The 20,283-nt window shown below is 41.7% G+C and overlaps 1 protein-coding gene across 1 annotated transcript; it reads right to left on the bottom strand.

Moving 5' to 3' along the window:
- Positions 1-10,198: 10,198 nt before the first annotated feature.
- Positions 10,199-12,067, bottom strand: LOC128716752 (uncharacterized). The gene has a single exon (XM_053811361.1). It carries the CDS (start codon positions 12,065-12,067, stop codon positions 10,199-10,201), a length of 1,869 nt encoding a protein of 622 aa, XP_053667336.1.
- Between the last annotated feature and the right edge of the window lie 8,216 nt (positions 12,068-20,283).

Raw genomic sequence — 20,283 nt, 5'->3', positions numbered from 1 at the left:
TCACCGAATTTCTTGTGCACACGTCTGTTCAAGGTTATTTCCGAGGATTGTGCCGAGCTACTTCAAACAATATTTCCGTAAAACACAACTTTCTTCATGCATGCATTAAGAACACTTTCCGATTATGCGACTTTATCTGCGTTCCACATACACAGCAAAACGCACACACAGAAGTTTAGTTTAAGATCAACACCTTTCGCGACGTCTTCACCGTGCTGGCTTGCACTCGCAGTATTGTTACTCAAACTTATGAAACACTTTTCGCGAATCTTTGTTATCCCCGACTACATTCAACGAATTGTTCCTAATTACTCGCGTCAATTATGCATATCAACACTTTCCTAGAATCTTTATAGTACCCGACTATGAATTCACAGGATTGTTCATGCTAACACTTTACACGCAATGCTCATACGAATACGCGCCATAAAGCTTATGTTAGAAATTTGTTGCGGCACCGCCGCACTTATTCCTTAAAGACCGTCTTTTCTGTTTTCTGATCTTTATTCAATAAGTTGTTTTAATCCAACAATTTCTCCAAATTCTAACATAGTTTGCATATGAGCGTTCTATCGCAAAAAGAGGCCGCTTCCTCTCCGTTCGCTCCTTTTATTACATTTGCAGGAGAGAAGAACCTGTCAACAGTGCACTCAACCTACCCTTGTGGGGTTTTGTTGCTGACGTTTACCCTCGCTATTTGTTAGGTTCCAACAGGTTTTGTACTATTGTTGTTGTTCGATTTGTTTGTCCTATTGTTTTGTGTGATGGTCTAGGTCCGGTGATGTTATTGTGGTTATTGTTGTGGTTGTGGAGCTATTGCTTGTGCTGTGGGTCATGTGCTATGGCGTCGGTCTTTACGGGAACAACCTCCTGTGTTCGACATTTTTCGACGGGACGGGACATTATTCGACGGGCCATGACGTGACTGAAACAAAAACAAACAAATGTACACAGACTGAACGATACAAAACACCCTGTCTAGTCTGCCTCCCTTTTGCGGCTTTGGTGTTGTCCTCAAAGGCGACTGTTTCCTCAACGGTTTAAAAATGGCACTGCAAAAAACATGTTTATTATTTACCGATTTATTATTTATTACAATAAATTAAATAATTAATAACGCAAAGTGTTGATAATGAGTTGTAAATAATATCATCAGTTTTAATATGACAAATATGAATCTAACATTCAAAATGAGATCAACGGCCGATTGTAACAAATGCAATCCAATTGTTTGCATTTTACAGAAAATATAACTTTTGATGAATTGTAATACCTATTTCAAAAATAGCTTTGTAAAAAATAGCTCAAAAATAGCTTAGCAAAAATAGCTTTCACTGTTCTTTTACTCCGTATTAGTCAACCGCTCAAGCGCGTCTGCTCCTCGATTCCCACTTTAATCTCGAGCCATCCTGCCACTCACAAGTTCTCATCGTGCTTAACCACACCACTCTCACGGGTTCTCATAACTCTCATCCCTACATCCCTTTTCTCGTCCAAAATAAGAATTACAATAAACAAATTAAAAAAAAAACATCTACTGGTACCTCGCAGGATGTTTACATATTCGTTTCGGTCTGCTTTTGTTTGCATTACCGGTAGTAGTTACCGTTCCTTTTCCTTTACTATTCTGTACAATTGTTTTTGCTTGTATCTTCTTAATGTGTGCAACCGGTCGCCGATACTGCACTCCTTGGTCATTGATTACTATTGTATCATTTCCTTCTTTTTTTACTACTTCATAGACCTCCCTCGACCACCTTGGTTCCAGCTTTGCTAGTTCATAATTCCGTATTCTTACTTTATCTCCTACTAAAATTTAAGAAACTTTTGACCCCCGTCTCTTATCGGCGTAAATTTTTCCTTTCATTTTATGTATTGAATCTGTATCTTTAGTACTTTCATCTCTAATCCAGCTGGGGTCTGTCTTTAGTGAGGGTAGCTGGTGGATTGAAAGTCCACTTCTGTTGTGTAAGGAACACCCGTCATTTTACGAACGCGGTCGAAAAACACATGTCTTAATAGTTATAATCGTTAAATAATAATGGTTCTTACTAGAACCGACCATTTTGAGAATCTCGAGACGTCGACTCTGAACTTTGGCTCTATCACACGATGTAGAAGTAGATGGGTACGTAGTTCTTCCAGTGTATTGGCAGGCGGTATCTCATCGCCTGGCCAAGATACTTCATTCTCATACAGGTATGATGGTCCATGTACCCAATCGCTTTCCGGTGTCATGTCTGGGTCTTTGCCCCATTTTGTAAGTATATCCGCCACATTCATCCTCGTAGGGAGCCGTTGCCAATCACAAAGGTTCGTCATGCTGAGAATTGCGCCTATACGAAATCCAACGAACTGTTTATAACGCCGCTGATCTGAACGTATCCACGATAAGACTACTTTCGCATCCGTCCAATATACTTCCTTCGTTATGTTGAGGTTGTGATTCTTCTTCACCGTTTGCGCCAGTCGCGCTCCTAATACAGCCGCCAATAGCTCTAAGCGGGGAATCGACATTTGTTTTATCGGCGCCACTTTAGTACGACTCATAACTAGAGCGCATTTTACTTTGTTTCCGACAACTGCCCGCAGATAAGCCACACATCCGTAGGCCGAATCACTTGCATCTGAAAAGATGTGAAGTTGAATGTTTGATACTTCCGATGATTTAGCATTACCAAAGTAAGCCCTTGGAACACTCATAGATGCAACATTCTGTAGGAGACGAATAAAACGAAGCCATTCATTATATGTTGTCCTATCGATCGTCGAGTCCCAGTCACAACCACTGCGCCATATATCTTGTATAATCATTTTTTTCCCGTATGGTGTTGGGGCTATGAACCCCATTGGGTCAAACTGGGACATAACAAAACTGAATACCTTCCTCTTGGTAGGAATGTTAGTTCCAAAGGAATGCTCTACACTCTGTGCATGCACCGTCATACCGAAATAGAAGCAGTCTTCTTGAGATGCTATTCCTAGAACTCGTTCATGTTCCACAGTCTTGTCGATGAAAAAGTGTGATGTTGGCCAAAAACTTGCTGGAATTGGACATCCAATTTCTTATTCGGAATCCGCCTTGTTCATGAACGAATCCAACTTCCTTGGCTAGGGTTATAGCTTCTTCCACTGAGTCGACACTGTCGTAGTAATCATCTACATAGTGATGTTCTATAATAGCCTTTGCTGCCCTTGGAAAGTTTACAGAATGCTCTTTTGCGTTAAGATTCTTAACGTATTGTGCTGAGCACGGCGAACAAGTTGCTCCGAATGTAGCTACATCAAGCACGTATTTTTCCGCACCATATAGGAAGCGTTGAGCTTGTTTATCATGATCTCGTATCAACAATTGATGAAACATTTCCTGCAGATCGCCCCCGAACGCCACAGATTTCTCTCGGAATCGGCAAACCACTTTTGGTAATGGTACCAACAGGTCTGGCCCCTTCAACAGTTCGGAGTTAAGAGATACTCCTCCTACTGCTGAAAATCGAAGAGAATATCGGGGTTGTTTTGTTCACTTACGTTTTGAACTTGTAGTACTGTTCTGACTCAGTGCAATAACGGGTTATGTAACTCCGTGTATCCAGCTACATTGCAGCGGCGGGAAGTAGTGCATTGTTCGTTGCATCCTTTTCTTAAACACCGCTCGCAGAGCCCTAGACTGTCCTTGGTTTTAACCTTCTCTGCAAGACTCATGTTTTTAAAAGTAAAACAGTTTTTTAGAACATGACCCGATTTTTTACATACCCAACATTTCCATCTGGATTCGCTCGTAGTGTTGTTTCTCATGCTCGTTTTTTATTTGCATTTCGCGATGATTCAGGTTGCGTTGTTCTAAACCCCAGCACTTCATTGGCTTCTCGCATTACTTCTTGTAGATAGCTTGTAAACAGCGCCAGCATATGACCAGTTTTATCCTTCTTGTATCGGACCCACTCTCTTTGGTCGCTAGTTGGTAATTTTCCAATCAATTCCTCTACTAGTAGCGGATTATCAGCATGTTCAGTTAGTTCACAAGCAGTAATGTGTTCATTGAGTTACTTAACCTTCAAGCCAAACTTTATAAAGGTTTCTAAGTGGTTTGCGCTTGGAGCCGGTACTTGACGCACTTGTTGTAGAAGGGATTTCAATACTTTTCCAGGACTTACGTAGAGTTCCTTCAGATCCTCGATGACTTGTGGAACATATTCAGGACGGATTAGATATCCTTTAACTGATTCTAGTGCTTCACCTTCTAAACATTCAATCAGACGAGTTAGGTTCTCAATATTCGTATACCCGCAAGCTTTGGTTGAATTAACATAACTACTATAAAACAACGGCCAACGATCTGGTTCTCCGCGAAACTTTGGCAGTTTTTTGTTAACCACTTTTCGTGCTGCCGATTGTGCAGGCGCGAGATCATCGATATCGCCGATTGATACGTTCGGAGTAGATGCCGCAGCTTTTCCTGATTCCCTTTGCACCTTCTGTAGTTCTTCTTTAAACCGAACCTCACACATGCGTAACTCCTTTTCATGGCTTATTTGCATCTCATACAGTTGTTTTTGGAGAGCCATCTCCTTTTCATGTTGGGCTTTAAGCTCTGAGAGACTTTTATCAAATTCTTGTTGCCTTTCCATCATCATTAACTGTTTCTCTTCTTCCAGCTCCAACGAGTGCATCAGTCGTTGTGTTGACCTTCTTGTTTTCGGCATTTTGAATCTAGAGTTTAGCACTAAACAGTCTATTCCTCAGATATATAAGTTCACTTTTGTTATTAAACCTGTTCCAAGCCAACACTTCTAGAAACTTATGTCTTTCACTCTTCACGAAGCTCACCAATCGAGCTTAATTCAGCATTTTCGCCGAATCCTGTACATTACCACATATGGCAATCTTGTGCATTCCAGTCATTCACAGGATTCACCGAATTCCTTTTCCTTGACGCTCACTGTTGCCGTATAAATAAGCATTTTCGCTGAAATCAGTTCCTTCACTCTGACACACGACGTTCTTGTGCGCTCAAGCCCTAGGATTCTCTGAATTTATTTTACTTGACGCAACACGCTTGGCGTTCAAATATGGGACTTCGATGCGCAGAACACAGCTCACTTATTATTGTAGCTGTATCTATTTCCTGATTAACTGCACATTTCCGCTACCGGGTTTATGAGCACACACTTTACATAGCGGCACAAAGCCTCTTTTGTCTTTCGTGAGAACGCTTAATCTCCGTGCACTTTCCCCTACGCACAGTCGTACCGAGAACAATTTCACTTCTCCTTTTTCCGCTCACGAATCCAAAACAGTCTTCACCACGGCCCGAGGCTATGGGGCTTTTTTTCATTCTATCGAACCACAAATTTTGAAAATTGTTCGGACGCAGATTCAGCGTAAACTTTGCTACACTTCCACTTCATTTTTTGAGGACCATTTCACAAATACTTTATTTTACGTTATAAAATCAAGGAAGAAAATAATGAAGTTTAACGAAAGTTCAAAATTTGGTCCGCTGACCGCACTACTAGAGTTCTTCTACAAAAAAAGCCCCTTTTCCTTCTCCTACAGGCGAATATATCCCTCTCGCACAGTGGTTCTCCTTCGGTCCCCCACTCGTGACATCTTTCGCTTTACCATTGGCAAGTTTTAGCCTCCCAGGGGTCCTAAACGCCCGAACTTTTCGCAAACCTTCCCGGCATCCTTCAGCAACATTTCCTGCGTGGTTTCCATTTACCAGTATGATATTATTTCAACTACATAGCTCATATGGCCTAAATCAACGCGATAAAGCTATGGTAAATGGCATTTTTAATCGTTAGAGGTCGTCTTTATAACAATAAAAGTAATTCTTTAGCACACTGCCTTTCTTAGATGTTAGCAACAAGCAGATTTTATTCGATGTATTTCATCGAAACAGTATACTTCTTGGCAATTGTTATTGCGTCATGTTGCTTGCTGCTACGAGACACGTTGAAATGTTGCAAATGATCAATCCGCGTTACATCGCTCTTAAAAATATGCCTTCCAGTCACCGATTTCACCACCTAAATTGTTATGTTCAGTAGCAAGCTGCAATTAAAATAATTTTTCTTATTTTCTTTTTGTTTTTTTTAATAGAATGGAATCAGATGACGAACTGGAGCCACAAACCATTCATTTCTCCAGAAGAATGAATGATGAGAACTCTCAGGTATGTGTTGTTATTACTTACAATTATAATTATTACAAATTTGTGTTCACTCAAACAAAGTTCACTAACGAACACAATAGTCTTTACTCTTGGGGATTTAAAATGAAAATTTTTATTAATCTCGTTACCTCAATATGATTTTTTTTATATCGCATCGATCAGCTTCGCCGAATAGTTGTAGTCCATAGTTACATTATTTAATGCTACTTTTTGGCTTAACAACTAGCTCCGTAAATCATGTTGATAACAAAATGGCTTTCTACGATCTGAGACATTCGGTGAGCAAAAATTCAGCCCTATGTAATTGCCTATGGACTCTAAATCCAGGCCTATATAATTGCTTTCCAACCTAGACAAACCTAGGTTTATAGGAACATACTGTTCTGTGTATAAAATATTTGTTCTTAAAAGCTTGTTTTTGGTGAAGCACTGTTGGTCCGCACCCACTCGTCGAACTCCGGCTTCCGTGTAGGATGCGTGCCACGCTCTATGATCGCCGTACGGTCTTGCCGGTCCGCGTCGTCGATCGTCGATATTTCGCGTTTAATCTCCGTCTTCTACGACGACGTTCCTCGTACGCCGTCCGCGCCCTCTACGACTCACGTGTAGCACGATTTCTCCTGGGATAGGGTTGTGGCTCGGGGTGAGTCCTTCCGTCGGGTCTAGGGTGATGACCTCTAGTGCCGTCTTCTCGTGGTATGTGGCGCGACATGTCCTCCATGTCGCGCACCCACTCGTCGAACTCCGGCACCCGTGTAGGATGCGTGCCACGCTTTATGGTCGCCGAACGGTCTTGCCTATTGGTATATCGGGAATTGTTTTCATCGCGTCCTCTCCAAAATCTTCTTTTTCGTTAGTTGTGCATCAAGCTCGAGCCGTGACGGTGCGAAAGTTTAAACACGTTCCCATCTCATACGATCCTACGTAGATGTCGTTGGTTTTTTGTGCTTAATTTTATGTGTTTAATTCGAGAACGAAGCGCGAAAGTTTGCAAATGATGTTCATTTGCTTTATGCAGTGCGATTTGCCAACGAATGTTGTTTCTAAAAGTGGAAAAGTGTCTGTGCCTGCCTTTTGCGTGCAATAAGTGCGTGGTGTTTGTATATTCCCTACATTCCCTGGTTGCTTCGGCGAGCATATTAATAATGGAGGTAGGGAAAAAACCCTCAGTGCATGTCGTGGAATGTGCGAAAAAGGGTTTTTGGCATCAGTGAGGTTATGGATCTTCTAGTTATGGATCAAACTCCCCACAATCAACTTTGTTTTGAATACCGATTTGTGCATTCATTCTGGTGCTTTCTTCCGAGTGTGTGGTGTTTCTTTATACTCTAAGCATGCAGCGCATTCTTTGGTGTGGTGCTTTAATGCAGCATGCAGAGTCGAAGAAAAAAACATCAATGCATCTTGTGTTTATAACGGTGCGTGTAGAGTGTGTGATGTTCTAGGTGTGCGAAATATCGCGAAATGTTGCTGGGTGTGAAATATTCAGAGTTTCCGAAAGAAGAAAAATACCGTGTTGTGCGTTCGAAGTTCAATTTGCTACTGTGTATTCATTTGTCCTTTTTAGTTCATTACGTATAATCGTTCATTTTGCTAAGCCTAATGAATTCATAACTACTCTAGCTGATGCGTCAAAATCTGATCTAGGGCAATCTCGCCATTGTCGTCCGTGAAACATTTCATGCAAATAATTAAACCATTTCAACAATTTCAAACCTTCCGGCCACCAAAGAAAGTATTTCTTTAACTAAACTAAAAAGATCCTAAATTCCTGTAATTAATTCAATGGTGGATGATTTAAATAGCGAATATTCCTTACCGATAATGTTGCATGAATTAAATTCCTTCCTATTATACAAAGTGGTTTCAGCTGTCAGTGTGACTAAGTGTAAGTGTTTGTGCTGCGAATTGTTTACCCTTTGCCCGTGATTGTTAAAGTGTACATGTTTACGTGTCTAAGATGTTTAAAACATCGGGATTCGGAAGAATTGAAATCCTAGCTGTAGGACGCACTATCTCCTTTCCTATACTAGTTCGCAGCGTGACAACACGAACTATTCCATCCTTTCCTGGGTGAAGTTTCGTCACTCTACCTATTGGCCATAAAGTAGGTGGTGTGTTGTCTTCCTTGATAATGACTAGCTGTCCCTCTTTTAGGTCTACCGGTTTGGGCGAGATATGTTTTGCACGGGCCTGTAGCTGTTGTAGATATTCCGGATACCACCGGTTCCATATACACTGAAGGTGCTTTTGGACCAGCTCATACTCCTTCAGTTTGTTTGACGGTGTGTTCCTACGATCGACTTGTGGTGGTGCTACCATATTTGACCCTACCAAAAAATGCCCTGGTGTAAGTGGCTCCATATCAGTGGGCTCGCTCGATAGTAGAGCTAACGGTCTACAATTCAGGCATTGCTCAACCTGGGCTAACAATGTCAACCAGCCCTCCTGAGTTAAGCTCGCAGTACCAACTGTGCGAACGATATGCTGCTTTGCCGATCGTACCGCAGCCTCCCACAATCCACCAAAATGTGGCGCCCGTGGTGCAATGAACTTCCACCGTATTTCCTTGTTCGCGCACCAGTTGAAAATCTCGTCACGATCGGCGTCACTGCACTTTAGCATCTGGTACACACGATACAGCTCATATGCAGCCCCTTTGAAGTTGGTAGCATTGTCCGAATGGATTTCTGCAATCAAGCCTCTGCGAGCGATGAATCGACGAAGCGCCGTTAAAAATGAAGGAGTTGATAAATTGTTGACAAGTTCGATATGCACCGCTCTCGTTGAAAAGCATACGAAAATCGCGATGTATGCCTTGGCTGCACTACGATTACGGATGGTCGACTTTATCATCACGGGTCCACAGTAGCCGACGCCACACACCGAAAATGGCCTTGTTGATGACACTCGTGAAGTGGGTAAATCGGCAACAGTCTGCTGTATTAGTGCAGGCTTTGTCTTGAAGCAGTCGTGACAACGATGGAATACCGACTTTACTAACGTGCGGCCTCCGACTATCCAAAACCGCTGACGGAGTGAGGCAAGCAGAAATTGTGGTCCAGCATGTAGCATACGACGATGATACTGGACAGCCAGTAATGCTGCAAGCGGGTGTCTCGACGATAACACAACCGGATGTTTCGTGTTATCTTCGATCTGTGCATTCCGAAGCCGGCCACCAACACGAATAGTTCCCGCATGATCGACGAAAGGTGATAACCATTTCAATCGTGAGTGCCGCAGTGTCTCTCTGCCATTGGTGATCTCGCGAAACTCCTCCGGAAACGAATCTTGCTGAGATAGTTGACACAACCGAATCGTAGCGTCATGGAGCTCATCTTTGGATAGTGCGGGAACCACACCGATGAGTTCTTTGATGGATTTGTTGCCTTTGATTACTGCTGACGCCGACGATGTGCTGTCCTTTAAACAGCGAAGATAGCGCAGCACGTAAGCCGTAGTTCGGAGAAGTCGTTGGTAAGTAGAAAACCGTGCGAAGAATGTGCTGCTGAAACTATTCGTGGAAGAAGTTGCAGCAACCAACTGTACAGCTCTCTCTTCCTCATGGCAAACTATTTCGTCTGTTTTAGGGTTTTGTGGCCAATCTTCTTCCTTGCTGCGTAACCAACGTGGACCATGCCACCAGCGATGAGATAATAGCAGCTTGTCTGGAAGCAGACCACGAGAAATGTCATCTGCTGGATTGTCCACCCCGGGAACATGTCTCCAGCATTTTATTCGCGTTTCCTGTTGGATCTGTGCCACTCTGTTAGCGACAAATGGATTCCAGCGCCGTGGCGGTGAGTGCAGCCAATGTAACACCGTCATCGAATCAGTCCAACAGAAGGTGATGATATCGCCATTGAGTGCCTGGATGATTCTGCTGAACAATTGCGTGGCTAATCTCGCTGAATGAGTGTTCGCCAACGCTACAACCTTTGACTTAGCAGTCAATAAGTTAACAGAAACCCCCGAATGGTTTTCTTCCCGAACATAGCAGCATGCCCCATATGCTGCTTATGAAGCATCCGCGAAGACGTGCAACTGAAGAGCCGTTGCCTTTCGAAGCGAAGTGAACCTTGGAATGCGCAGCTCCCGAAGTGATTGTAGCGTGGAGTGATACTTATTCCACTCTTGCTGAAGGTTCGCAGGTAACTTGCTATCCCAATCCAGCGCAATTCCATTTACCTTGAGCGACCATAACTGCTGCATAAATAGTTTGGCAAGAACTATCGTTGGTCCGAGAACATCGAAAATCTTAGCGATGTACGACAATACTAACCGCTTTGTTAATGATGATGCGGCAGGTGGTAGCTCGATACGAAATCGAAGCATGTCTTCCGCTGGCTCCCAGTTTAGACCCAAGGGGGAAACAAATTGTGATTTGTTCCATTCGTGTGAAGTTTGCAGTGCCAAATCTTCCTGCGGAATTCCATCCAGCGCTTTTGGATTATTCGATGCCCATTTCTTCAACGAGAACCCAGCCGAACGTAACATTGACGAAATTTGCCTCTGCATTTCGATCGCTTCTGACAAATCATCTGTTCCCGTCAACAGATCATCCACGTAGAAATCTCGAAGCACTGGTGTCACCGCGCGAGGATACTGTTCGCTATGATCGTGGGCAATTTGCTTCAGAGTCCGTGTGGCCAAGAAAGGAGCAGATGCAGTCCCATACGTTACGGTTTGTAATTCGAAAGTTGCTATGGGCTCTGAAGGATCCGTTCTGTACCGATTGCGAAGGAAATTTCTATCCGCGGGGTGATGACGTATTTGACGGTACATTTTCTCCATAGTTCTCCATAGCGCGATAGTATGTGACCGAAACCAAAGCATTAACGTGTACAGGTCTTGTTGAACGACAGGTCCAACTAACAGTGAATCATTCAACGAATATCCTGAACTGGTCTTGCACGACGCGTCAAACACAACACGAACCTTGGTGGACGTGCTGGACTCTTTCACAACAGCGTGGTGCGGTAAATAATAATGAGGATGCGATTCATCAATTGGCTCCGTGAGTCTTATCATGTGGCCCAACCGTTCATACTCTTCCATGAATGACGCGTATGCTTCCCTCATTTTAGGATCTTCTTTCAGTCGCCGTTCCACCGACAGAAGACGACGGTCTGCAATTTTCTTTGAGGCTCCTAAAATGATGCTAAGATTAGTTTTGTGTGGTAAGCTAACAACATACCTTCCCGTATCGTCTCGAGTTGTGTTGCCCATGAAATGCTTTTCACATATATCTTCTTCTACAGATAGAGCGGGCTCATCGGAGATGGTTTCGCTCTCCCAGAAACGTTCCATCAGCGCATCCAAGGGACCATCATTCGTTGCAATGTGACATACACGAGGGGTATGAGATGACTGCGTAGTATTCCCGGCGACAGCCCAGCCAAATTGGTTTTCCACTAGCCACGGCTTACCCGCGCCTAATGAACGTTTACGCCCAGTGTGCAATTCCCAGAACGTATCACCACCGATGACGACATCCACCTTGCCTGGAACGTGATACGTAGGATCCGCGAGTGGTTCGTTGGGCACATTCCACGAAGACACGTCGATTGCTGAAGTGGGAATGTCCGCAGATGGTGTTTCTAGGATGAGGAACTCTAACGGTGTGGCGAAGTGCAGATCATTGGATCGAATAAACGCAGTGATCGAACCCTTCACATGCTGTGTAGCCTTTCCGATGCCAGAGATAGAAACATCCACCCTTGTACGAGGGGTCACTAGCTTCCGAGCCAGTGATTCCGAAAGGAAATTGGACATCGAACCTGAATCGAGTAATGCCCTTGCCTCGTGTTTCGCTCCATAATCGTCCACGATGAAGATTATTGCGGTCTCAAGGAACACCATTTCATCCTCGCATTGGGCCGCCATGGTTACCTTTTGTTGAGATGCCTGTTGAACCACCGCGTGATGAAGTAAGGTGTGATGACGTTCATGGCATGACCGACATGAGTAGTCCGACTTGCACGCCTTTACTAGGTGGGATCCGCTAAGGCAGTTCCAACATAAGCCCTTTATCCTGACTATGTCCCGTCGTTGTTGCATCTCCTTGCCGATGAATATTGGACAATTGCGTAACAGGTGCGGTTCTGGACACTGCAACGGGCATTTCAGTTGTTGTACGGGCGAAACACTAGTCGGGTTTTTCTGCACTGCTGCCGCGTTTGTAATTGCCCTTCGTGGTGTAGGAAAACGATGTGCGCCGGCCACCTTAGTCGGAGCAACCCTTTCACACTCAAAGCTCTTGCTGGATTTCAAGTTTCGAATTCGATCCTGAAGGAATTCGATCAGCTCAATATACTTGTCCCTTTCGAAATGCACGGAGTGTTTTTCCCACGCCAAGAGCGTTTCATGATCGATCTTCATCAGCAGCAGGTTGGACAGAGGCGTGTCCCAAGTATTGACCGGTTCTTGTAGCTTGACCAAGCCATTCACATGCCGTGTGAATTCGTCCACTAAACAGGTCAAACCGTCGACACTTTCGGCTGCGATTCCCGGTAGAAAATGTAACCGCCGCCAGTATTCTTGAATCAGCATCCGTTTGTTGTCGTACCGCTTAAGAAGTGACGCCCACGTCACGGCGTAGTTTTAAGTGGTTAATGCTACATGTTCGAAGGGAACGACGCGGCTGTTCCCTTCGAACATGTAGCATTAACCACTGAAAGCCCTTCAATGAAGAAAGTAAATATTGTAATTTAGCAATAGGCGGTAAATCGGCGGAAGCGTCAATCATCGCGACAAACCGATCGCGGAACGACAACCACTTCGTTGAATCCCCATCGAACGTTGGCAGTTCGATTTTTGGCAACCTAAGATTGGGTGCGCTTGGCCGTCCAAACGCGAGCGTTGAATTTGCCAAAAGTGTAGATTCGTTTAGTGGGTTGGCGTCCTTCCGTTGATTCTCCCTGAAGAATGATTTCAGCCGTCGGCACCGCTCCTCCATATCGATCCTGTCGTTGATACAGGCTTGAATCGCCTCGCCGCTGTCGTCACATTCTTCCAGTTTCGCCACCGCGGTGAAAAAGTCCTGCCTGTGTTGCTCCAGCCCTTCCAAAGCCTCCGGAATCTGGCTTATATCGTCGCTGGTAAAGGACTGCTTAAACCGCTCCAGCGATTTTATGTTCTCTACCGCGATTAGTTTTTTTTATGTTGAGCAGCCTTGAGTTTTTTGTCCATGATTATTCACTTTAACTGTTCGTTAACACGTAAAACAAAACCGAAAACTAACGACAATCACGATGACGCTAATTTTAACGATGGCGCAGATTTTAACGATGGCGCAGATTTTAACGATGACGCGCACTCGAACGTTGCCCTTACCGTACGGGCGATGAACTTCTACGCGTGAATTCAGGATGGCGCTTAACTGAATTGCACCGTGCTCGTGATGCGGAGCGTACCGAAATTTCCGAATTTACCGAATGTAAATGGAACCGAAGAAAGAACTAAACTCTGATACTTCACGATCCGGCTCAAAGGACCAAAATGTGCGAAATATCGCGAAATGTTGCTGGGTGTGAAATATTCAGAGTTTCCGAAAGAAGAAAAATACCGTGTTGTGCGTTCGAAGTTCAATTTGCTACTGTGTATTCATTTGTCCTTTTTAGTTCATTACGTATAATCGTTCATTTTGCTAAGCCTAATGAATTCATAACAGCTCTAGCTGATGCGTCAAAATCTGATCTAGGGCAATCTCGCCATTGTCATCCGTGAAACATTTCATGCAAATAATTAAACCATTTCAACAATTTCAAACACTAGGGATGTTATCTTTATTATTTCACGATCGAAAATGATCTCGTGCAGATGCTGGAGCACCTTTTATAGTACAAGGTATGGTGGTGTTAGTGACTTCAATATTTCTTATTAAGATTAGTATGCACACTTGTATTACAATACATTACACTTCTCCCAGCATTAAATAAGATTTTAGATAACCTAACAAAACAATATGTATTGCATGAACAAGCAACTAAATAACCAGTTAGTTTTTTCTGTCCCTGTCGCGTATTCTTTTAGATATTCTTAGTTTAGGAGATGTAGATTCACTTCGTCTTGTTTTCGAACTAACCGTTTGTTTGTCTGTCACGTTTACAGTTGTTTTATCTTTCCCTACTGGCGTACTGACCGTGGCTACTGACGGATGGAATTCATCCGATAGATCAGATGTCCGAATCTGATTAGTATGAACCATTCTAACATTACCGTGCACATTTATCAAATATCGATTCGAACTTATTTTTTCTAATACTAATACGCAGGAATCCATTTCACATATTCATCGTGATGATTCCTATACAAAACTTGATTCCTTGGCCTTGAAGATGACGCCGGCTTGATTCCATTGCCGCTGGTACTATTCATAATAGTGCTACACTTATTGTCACGAAATGGGATGATTCTATTATATGAAAAGAGAACATTGTTTAAATCTAAGTTTCTTAAAAATGAACTGATGATAATTATAAAAAGCAACCATCACTACTGCGGCAAAATGGCGATGACGCTGTTAGAGAACACTGCTTTATCTCGTTAAAGCATCCACACACAACAGCGCACCGCTCTAATCACTCAACGCAGCCACATAATAATGGAGGAAACTAAACGAAGCAAAGAAGAATATTTCTGAGGGATCAAAGGAATAAATGAACGAACTTTGAAATGTTTCAAACAACGATGAAAGCTTACAAAGGGATTCCTGAAACTTTCCAAAATTTACACCCCTTCTCCTGACTTCCCACCAACATTACCATTAACTTCTTGGTATAAAATAGCACGATTTCGAACCAATATGTTTTTAAGACCACAAAGTCGTAGTGCAGAACAAATTAAAATTCTACGACCCTTAACAGACTCTGTGGTCGTAGTGAGGTTTTCTGAGAAGGCGCTTGGCAGTCCTTGTCCACACCAATTATTGGCTATCGGGGATATAAACAGATTTGCATCTCAGATTTGTCACGTGAAGATCTCCAAGTTTTACCTTTATTGCGACACTTTCTATGGATTGTTGTCTTGGGGTTGGTATTCTGGAGAAGCTGTGACTCTTTCCTATGCCAATCAATAGTTATACCAGTTCGCACAACCGAATTTTCCCGGCGCTTGAAATGTAGTACTATTTTTAGTACAAAACTTTTCGTTTTCCCCTAATAAAATGGAAACGGGTTGGTGGATCGGGGTGAAATGTATATCAGAAATTAACGCAAAATTTTCCCGAATTGTCCCGCATCCTGCCAGGAATTTTTCGGAACAGTTTTGAAAAATTGCAACTTTTTGTCCCTTGGGTCGTTTTAGTACAACATTTTTTATCGCTTGGGCAGTCGCACAGAATGTCACTGTCACCCTAAATGACATGCATTTTTTACACTTGATTCGGAGGTGCAGTGCGATTTGCGAGTGTCGTGTTTATAAGTGAAAAAGTGTGCCTTTTCCGTGCAATAAGTGCGTGGTGTTTTTATTTTCCCTGCATTCCCTGGTTGCTTCGACGAGCACATTGATAATGGAGGTAGGGGAAAAACCCTCAGTCACTTGGATGGCGAGCGAAAACGATTGTGCGCTACCTCCCTACAGCAATGAGAGAAAAAAGGAGTGCGACTTACAGGCCAAGGGGCTGAAGAACGTTGGGAAACGTAGGAAGACACGAGCGAACTTTGCATTTTACTCGCGCAATAGCAAATATAGCAAATTTGAGCAAACAATAGCAAAGTTGAGTGTTTGAGCGAGGAGTTTTTGATTGTGTGTGTGCCGCGACAGCGAGCAAACCGATTTTGTTTCGCTCGCAATTTATGACGATCATTCTGTCTCGCTTTAACTGCGTTAACTGTAATCTCAAGCTGTTCTACTCTTCAGCCATGGATGAAAGCAACCAAAGTTGACACTTCGAAAACGTGTTAGCAGCAATCCGCTTGCTTCTGCGTGAAAGTCCGTGTAAACCTAAAAATTCAGTGTATTTTCGATATGTGAATTGGTTTCCCGATTCGGGCAGTGTTTTAGAAGTTACAAAGTGATGAAAATAACTGTTTTTCGTTAGTGTGTGATCTTTCCGTGTGTGTTTTCCTGCAGCGTCACCGTTGCTCATAAGAAGTAAACATTACATCCTTCTATATTTGTGCTGTGTATTGTGGTTCAATGCTGCTTCATGTCCAAAAACGTAATATCCATCTTCAATCACATAATGCACGAGAAATATTACACGTGGAATTAGCCTAAGTTAAAATACATTAATGTTTAACCTCAACCTCTTCAGTTGAGACAGTACAGTACGAGTCTGCCACGGTACCAAACGTTTTAACGTGCGATGTACATGTAGACAATTGTGTGTGGGTTAAAATTGTTTTCCGTTTTGTGTTACCTGTTGTTAGACGCCCTCTTTGTGTTCGGGTTTTATAGCCTTATACTAGTTGTGCCTCAGCAATCAAATGTACCTCGTGCTCAAAATATTATGTGCGTGTATTAATTACCCGGTGTATTACCTGGTGTTACATGCGCTTTGTGTATTACGGTTTAAAAACCTGTCTTCCTCTCTCCCTCTGCAATCACTGTGCTCCAACAAAATGTTACACAAAAAACCTCATCCAAAAGTCATCCTGGCTATACGACTAAACGTAGTTCGAAACCTTAAAACGTTTCTACTAACATGTAACAGCTTTCTTCCACGTGTAACACTCTCAAATCGGGAATTACCTTTTGGTTTGACCCGCGTGTTGTTACTATCAAATATGTTGGTTTATGTTCGAATGACATGCGGTTTTCATCGAAGCTAATCCATCTAACTAACAGAAAATAATCTCCTACAGAAATACTCTTATACTCTTCAAGAATTTAATGGATGTATGCATCTCCTAGTTAATTTCAGCCTCTGATCGAATAGGCAATGCCTGGGTAAAATTTATCTGTGCCTAGCAACGTGTTCTTAACCTGTTTTGATCGGCTTTACCTGTACTCAACGAAACTTCAACAGGGTAAATATCATTATTTTCTACTTTGAAATAATTAAGGTAATATCTTTAATATAGGTACAATCTTTATCTAACGCTAAAAATTATTTGTTTTTGAATATTCGTCTACCCCCGATCCCTGTTGTCAAAGTAATATAAAAATGAGCACATTACATAATCCTGTCAATTCGAATCGGACAGTCGCTATATTCGGTTGCGTTTGCTGCTTTGCTGATTGTTAAGATTTTTGCAATCAAAAGTGTATCGGAATTGTGATTAAATGAAATAGACAACAGTGCAGTGAACTAGTGATTTTAGCTACCGTAATTGTAACGAACATTTGTGTGGCTGAATTGTTATCAAGCGATAGACAAAATCATTTAGTGCATTTATACAGTGCAGTTTTGTGCAATCTGAGAAGAAATAATGGCAAAAAGAATGCGTGATTCGGGCTCGTTGGCTAGGCTAATGCGACTTGAAAACGAGATTATTTGGAGACAGTAGCACAAATGGACAGGACAGCGTCCAGGCAGCAACAACGAATGCAGAACGTGCACATGATGTTTCTCTGTGTGGTAAGTAAATTGTTAAATTGTAATGACATGTTTCTTAACTATTTTTAAAATCATTCGACATATAAATACGTTATTTGTTATTTTTCTTTTCAGATCCATACCCATATGCTTACATATTATGGAAGGAGAAATCGTCTGTGATTGGATAAATGTCGACGAGTGCGAGGACAAAACAACAACGCTGGGGACGATGAAGTTGAAACCACATTGGACAGCACCGGACCGGAGTTGCCAAGTGCGGAGCTGTCCTTTGATGAACTAATCAAGAATTCGGCATTAAAAACATACCAGACGCACCAAGCTCTCAATAGCCTATTACGAATTTTACGTGCCAAGTAGTAGAAGTAGCTGGAGTGTTACGATAATTAAATAAAATTCGATTAAACTTGCGCTGTAATGGTATTGGCTCAATCGCTCATCAAACAAATTCTTCTTCAACATTTTTTTGATCGTCTGAACTCCCCTCTCCGCTAATCCATTCGACTGCGGATGATATGGCGGTGATTTCAACACTTTGATATTATTTGCCTTGCATCCTTCGATAAACCCAGACGAATTGAACAATTCTTCTAGCTTTTCTAATGCACTCTCTTCTTCTTCTTCTTCTTCTTTGGTGGTAGGGTTTTATTTTCCTATGTTTATAAGGACTGATTCCTTACTCCCATACTCAGAATCATACCTACTCTATTAATTTTGACCTGACGGTTATGTCATGTGGTCTTGGTGTTTCGTAGTTTATCTTCTCTTAGACTCTTTTTTCTTTGGCTATTTTTTTCTCTGTTAGATCTACAACAATTTTTTTTGTGTATTTGTATACATATTTAAATGTATATGTTTCTGCCTCGTTCGAAACGCTGCTTACTTTGGATTTGTTTGGACGTCTTCTGACAAAATTCGTTAGATTCAATCCATACACGCCCAATGTAAGCAGTGGTCGATTAACGTGGTTTATATTTCGATATTATTTTCTTTAATGAACTTAATTATCTTCTTTATTTCTTTTCCATCCTTGTCTTTCCATCTTTCTTTTAGTTTGTCAAAAGATAAATTGTCCCTGTTTTTTCCATACTTTTTACAATCAAATATTATGTGCATTCCTGTGTTAGGAGTGTTACAAACTAGGCATATCCCTGTGTCTGCTAATTTCATTTTGGCCAGCCAAAATAGAGACCAGTCGTGGCCTGTTATGATTCTATTTATTACTTTTGTTTCTTCAGGGTTTATATTTATTCCTTTTTCCCATGGAGTCATTTCAAACTCTTTTTGAAATGTCATGAATTTTTTACCTTTATATTGACATGTTTCTTCGTACCAATCTTTTGTTTCTTTTACCATGTTGGTTTTAAATTCTTCAAAAGCATCGATAAGTCTTATTTTGTTTTCGGTTATTATATCTGATATAGTACCTTCTTTTGCTAGTCTGTCTGCACATTCATTTCCGTCTATTCCTACATGTGCTGGTATCCACCATATTTCTGCCTTCAATTTTATTCCTGTTTTTAATATGTAGTATAGTTGTTCTTCAATTTGGTCCTGGTGTTTTGCTTTTTCTAATATGTTGCAGCTTGTAAGGCTATCTGTATATACAGTGAGATTACTAATTTGTTGTTCATCTGCAATTCTCATAGCTATTTCTATGGCCTTTAATTCTATGCTTGTTATGGAAACATTGTTACTGGCTCTTATGCTGTGATACCATCTTACGTTTTCTTTTTGTATGTATATGCCTATCCCGCATTTCTCTTTAATTTTGATTCCGTTTGTAAATTTGTCATATTTGTTTGTAAATATGCTATTCTTATTTTCCATCCGCTCCCTTATATTTTCAAGTACTATCTGTTTTGTCACTGTTTTATTTCTATTTGGCTTTTCCTCTATTTTGTCATTAATACTAGCGTTAATATTTATGTGTTGGCTTATGTCGTTAGATGTTCTTATATCTATTTTTTCAATCAGTCTTTTGTTTTCTTCAAATAGTTGTTCTTGTGCGGTGATTAGTTTTTTGTTTCTGTTTGTTCTTGTTGAATTTATTAGCTGCTTTCTGATGATGGGACAAAAAGTGTATGCCTTTGTCATTTCCTTGCATGCTATGTATTTACATCTGATGTCTAATGGGACCTCCGCATTTATTGCATGTAATGAGTTAATCGGGGTAGACTTAGTGCATCCTGATATTTTCCGTAGTGCATTGTTGGTTATAGTGCATATTTTTTTTCTATTTGTCTTTTTGCAGTTTTTGGTGATGGAAGATCCGTTTTCTAATATGCTTCTGATTGTGGTTCTACATAAAATTCTTGCTTTTGTTGTGCTTATTCCACGATTTTTTCCGCATAGTATTTTGAATACACTCTCAGTACACGTTTTTCTTAGAAGTTTGACATCTATAAATTTTGAATAAGCGTCGACAACTATCAAAAAAGTATTACCTTCAAAATGTAACAATTCTAAATGAAGACGCTGAAAAGCATGACTGGCTGAAGGCCAAGTAGACGTAACTATTTCTTTCGGAATTTTTTGTGTCTTTAGACAAGTAGAACACGCCATAACTTACTCTATAACGTCTTTATCAAATCCCTTC

This window comes from Anopheles marshallii, assembly GCF_943734725.1.
Source record: "Anopheles marshallii chromosome X unlocalized genomic scaffold, idAnoMarsDA_429_01 X_unloc_1, whole genome shotgun sequence".
Taxonomy (NCBI): domain Eukaryota; kingdom Metazoa; phylum Arthropoda; class Insecta; order Diptera; family Culicidae; genus Anopheles; species Anopheles marshallii.
The sequence above is the reverse complement of the archived record's forward strand: the minus strand, read 5'-3'. Positions and strand labels throughout refer to the sequence as shown.

Bases quoted from the DNA above. Each gene is read 5' to 3' on its own strand.
- LOC128716752 (XM_053811361.1), bottom strand. From the start codon at position 12,067: ATGGCGGCCCAATGCGAGGATGAAATGGTGTTCCTTGAGACCGCAATA.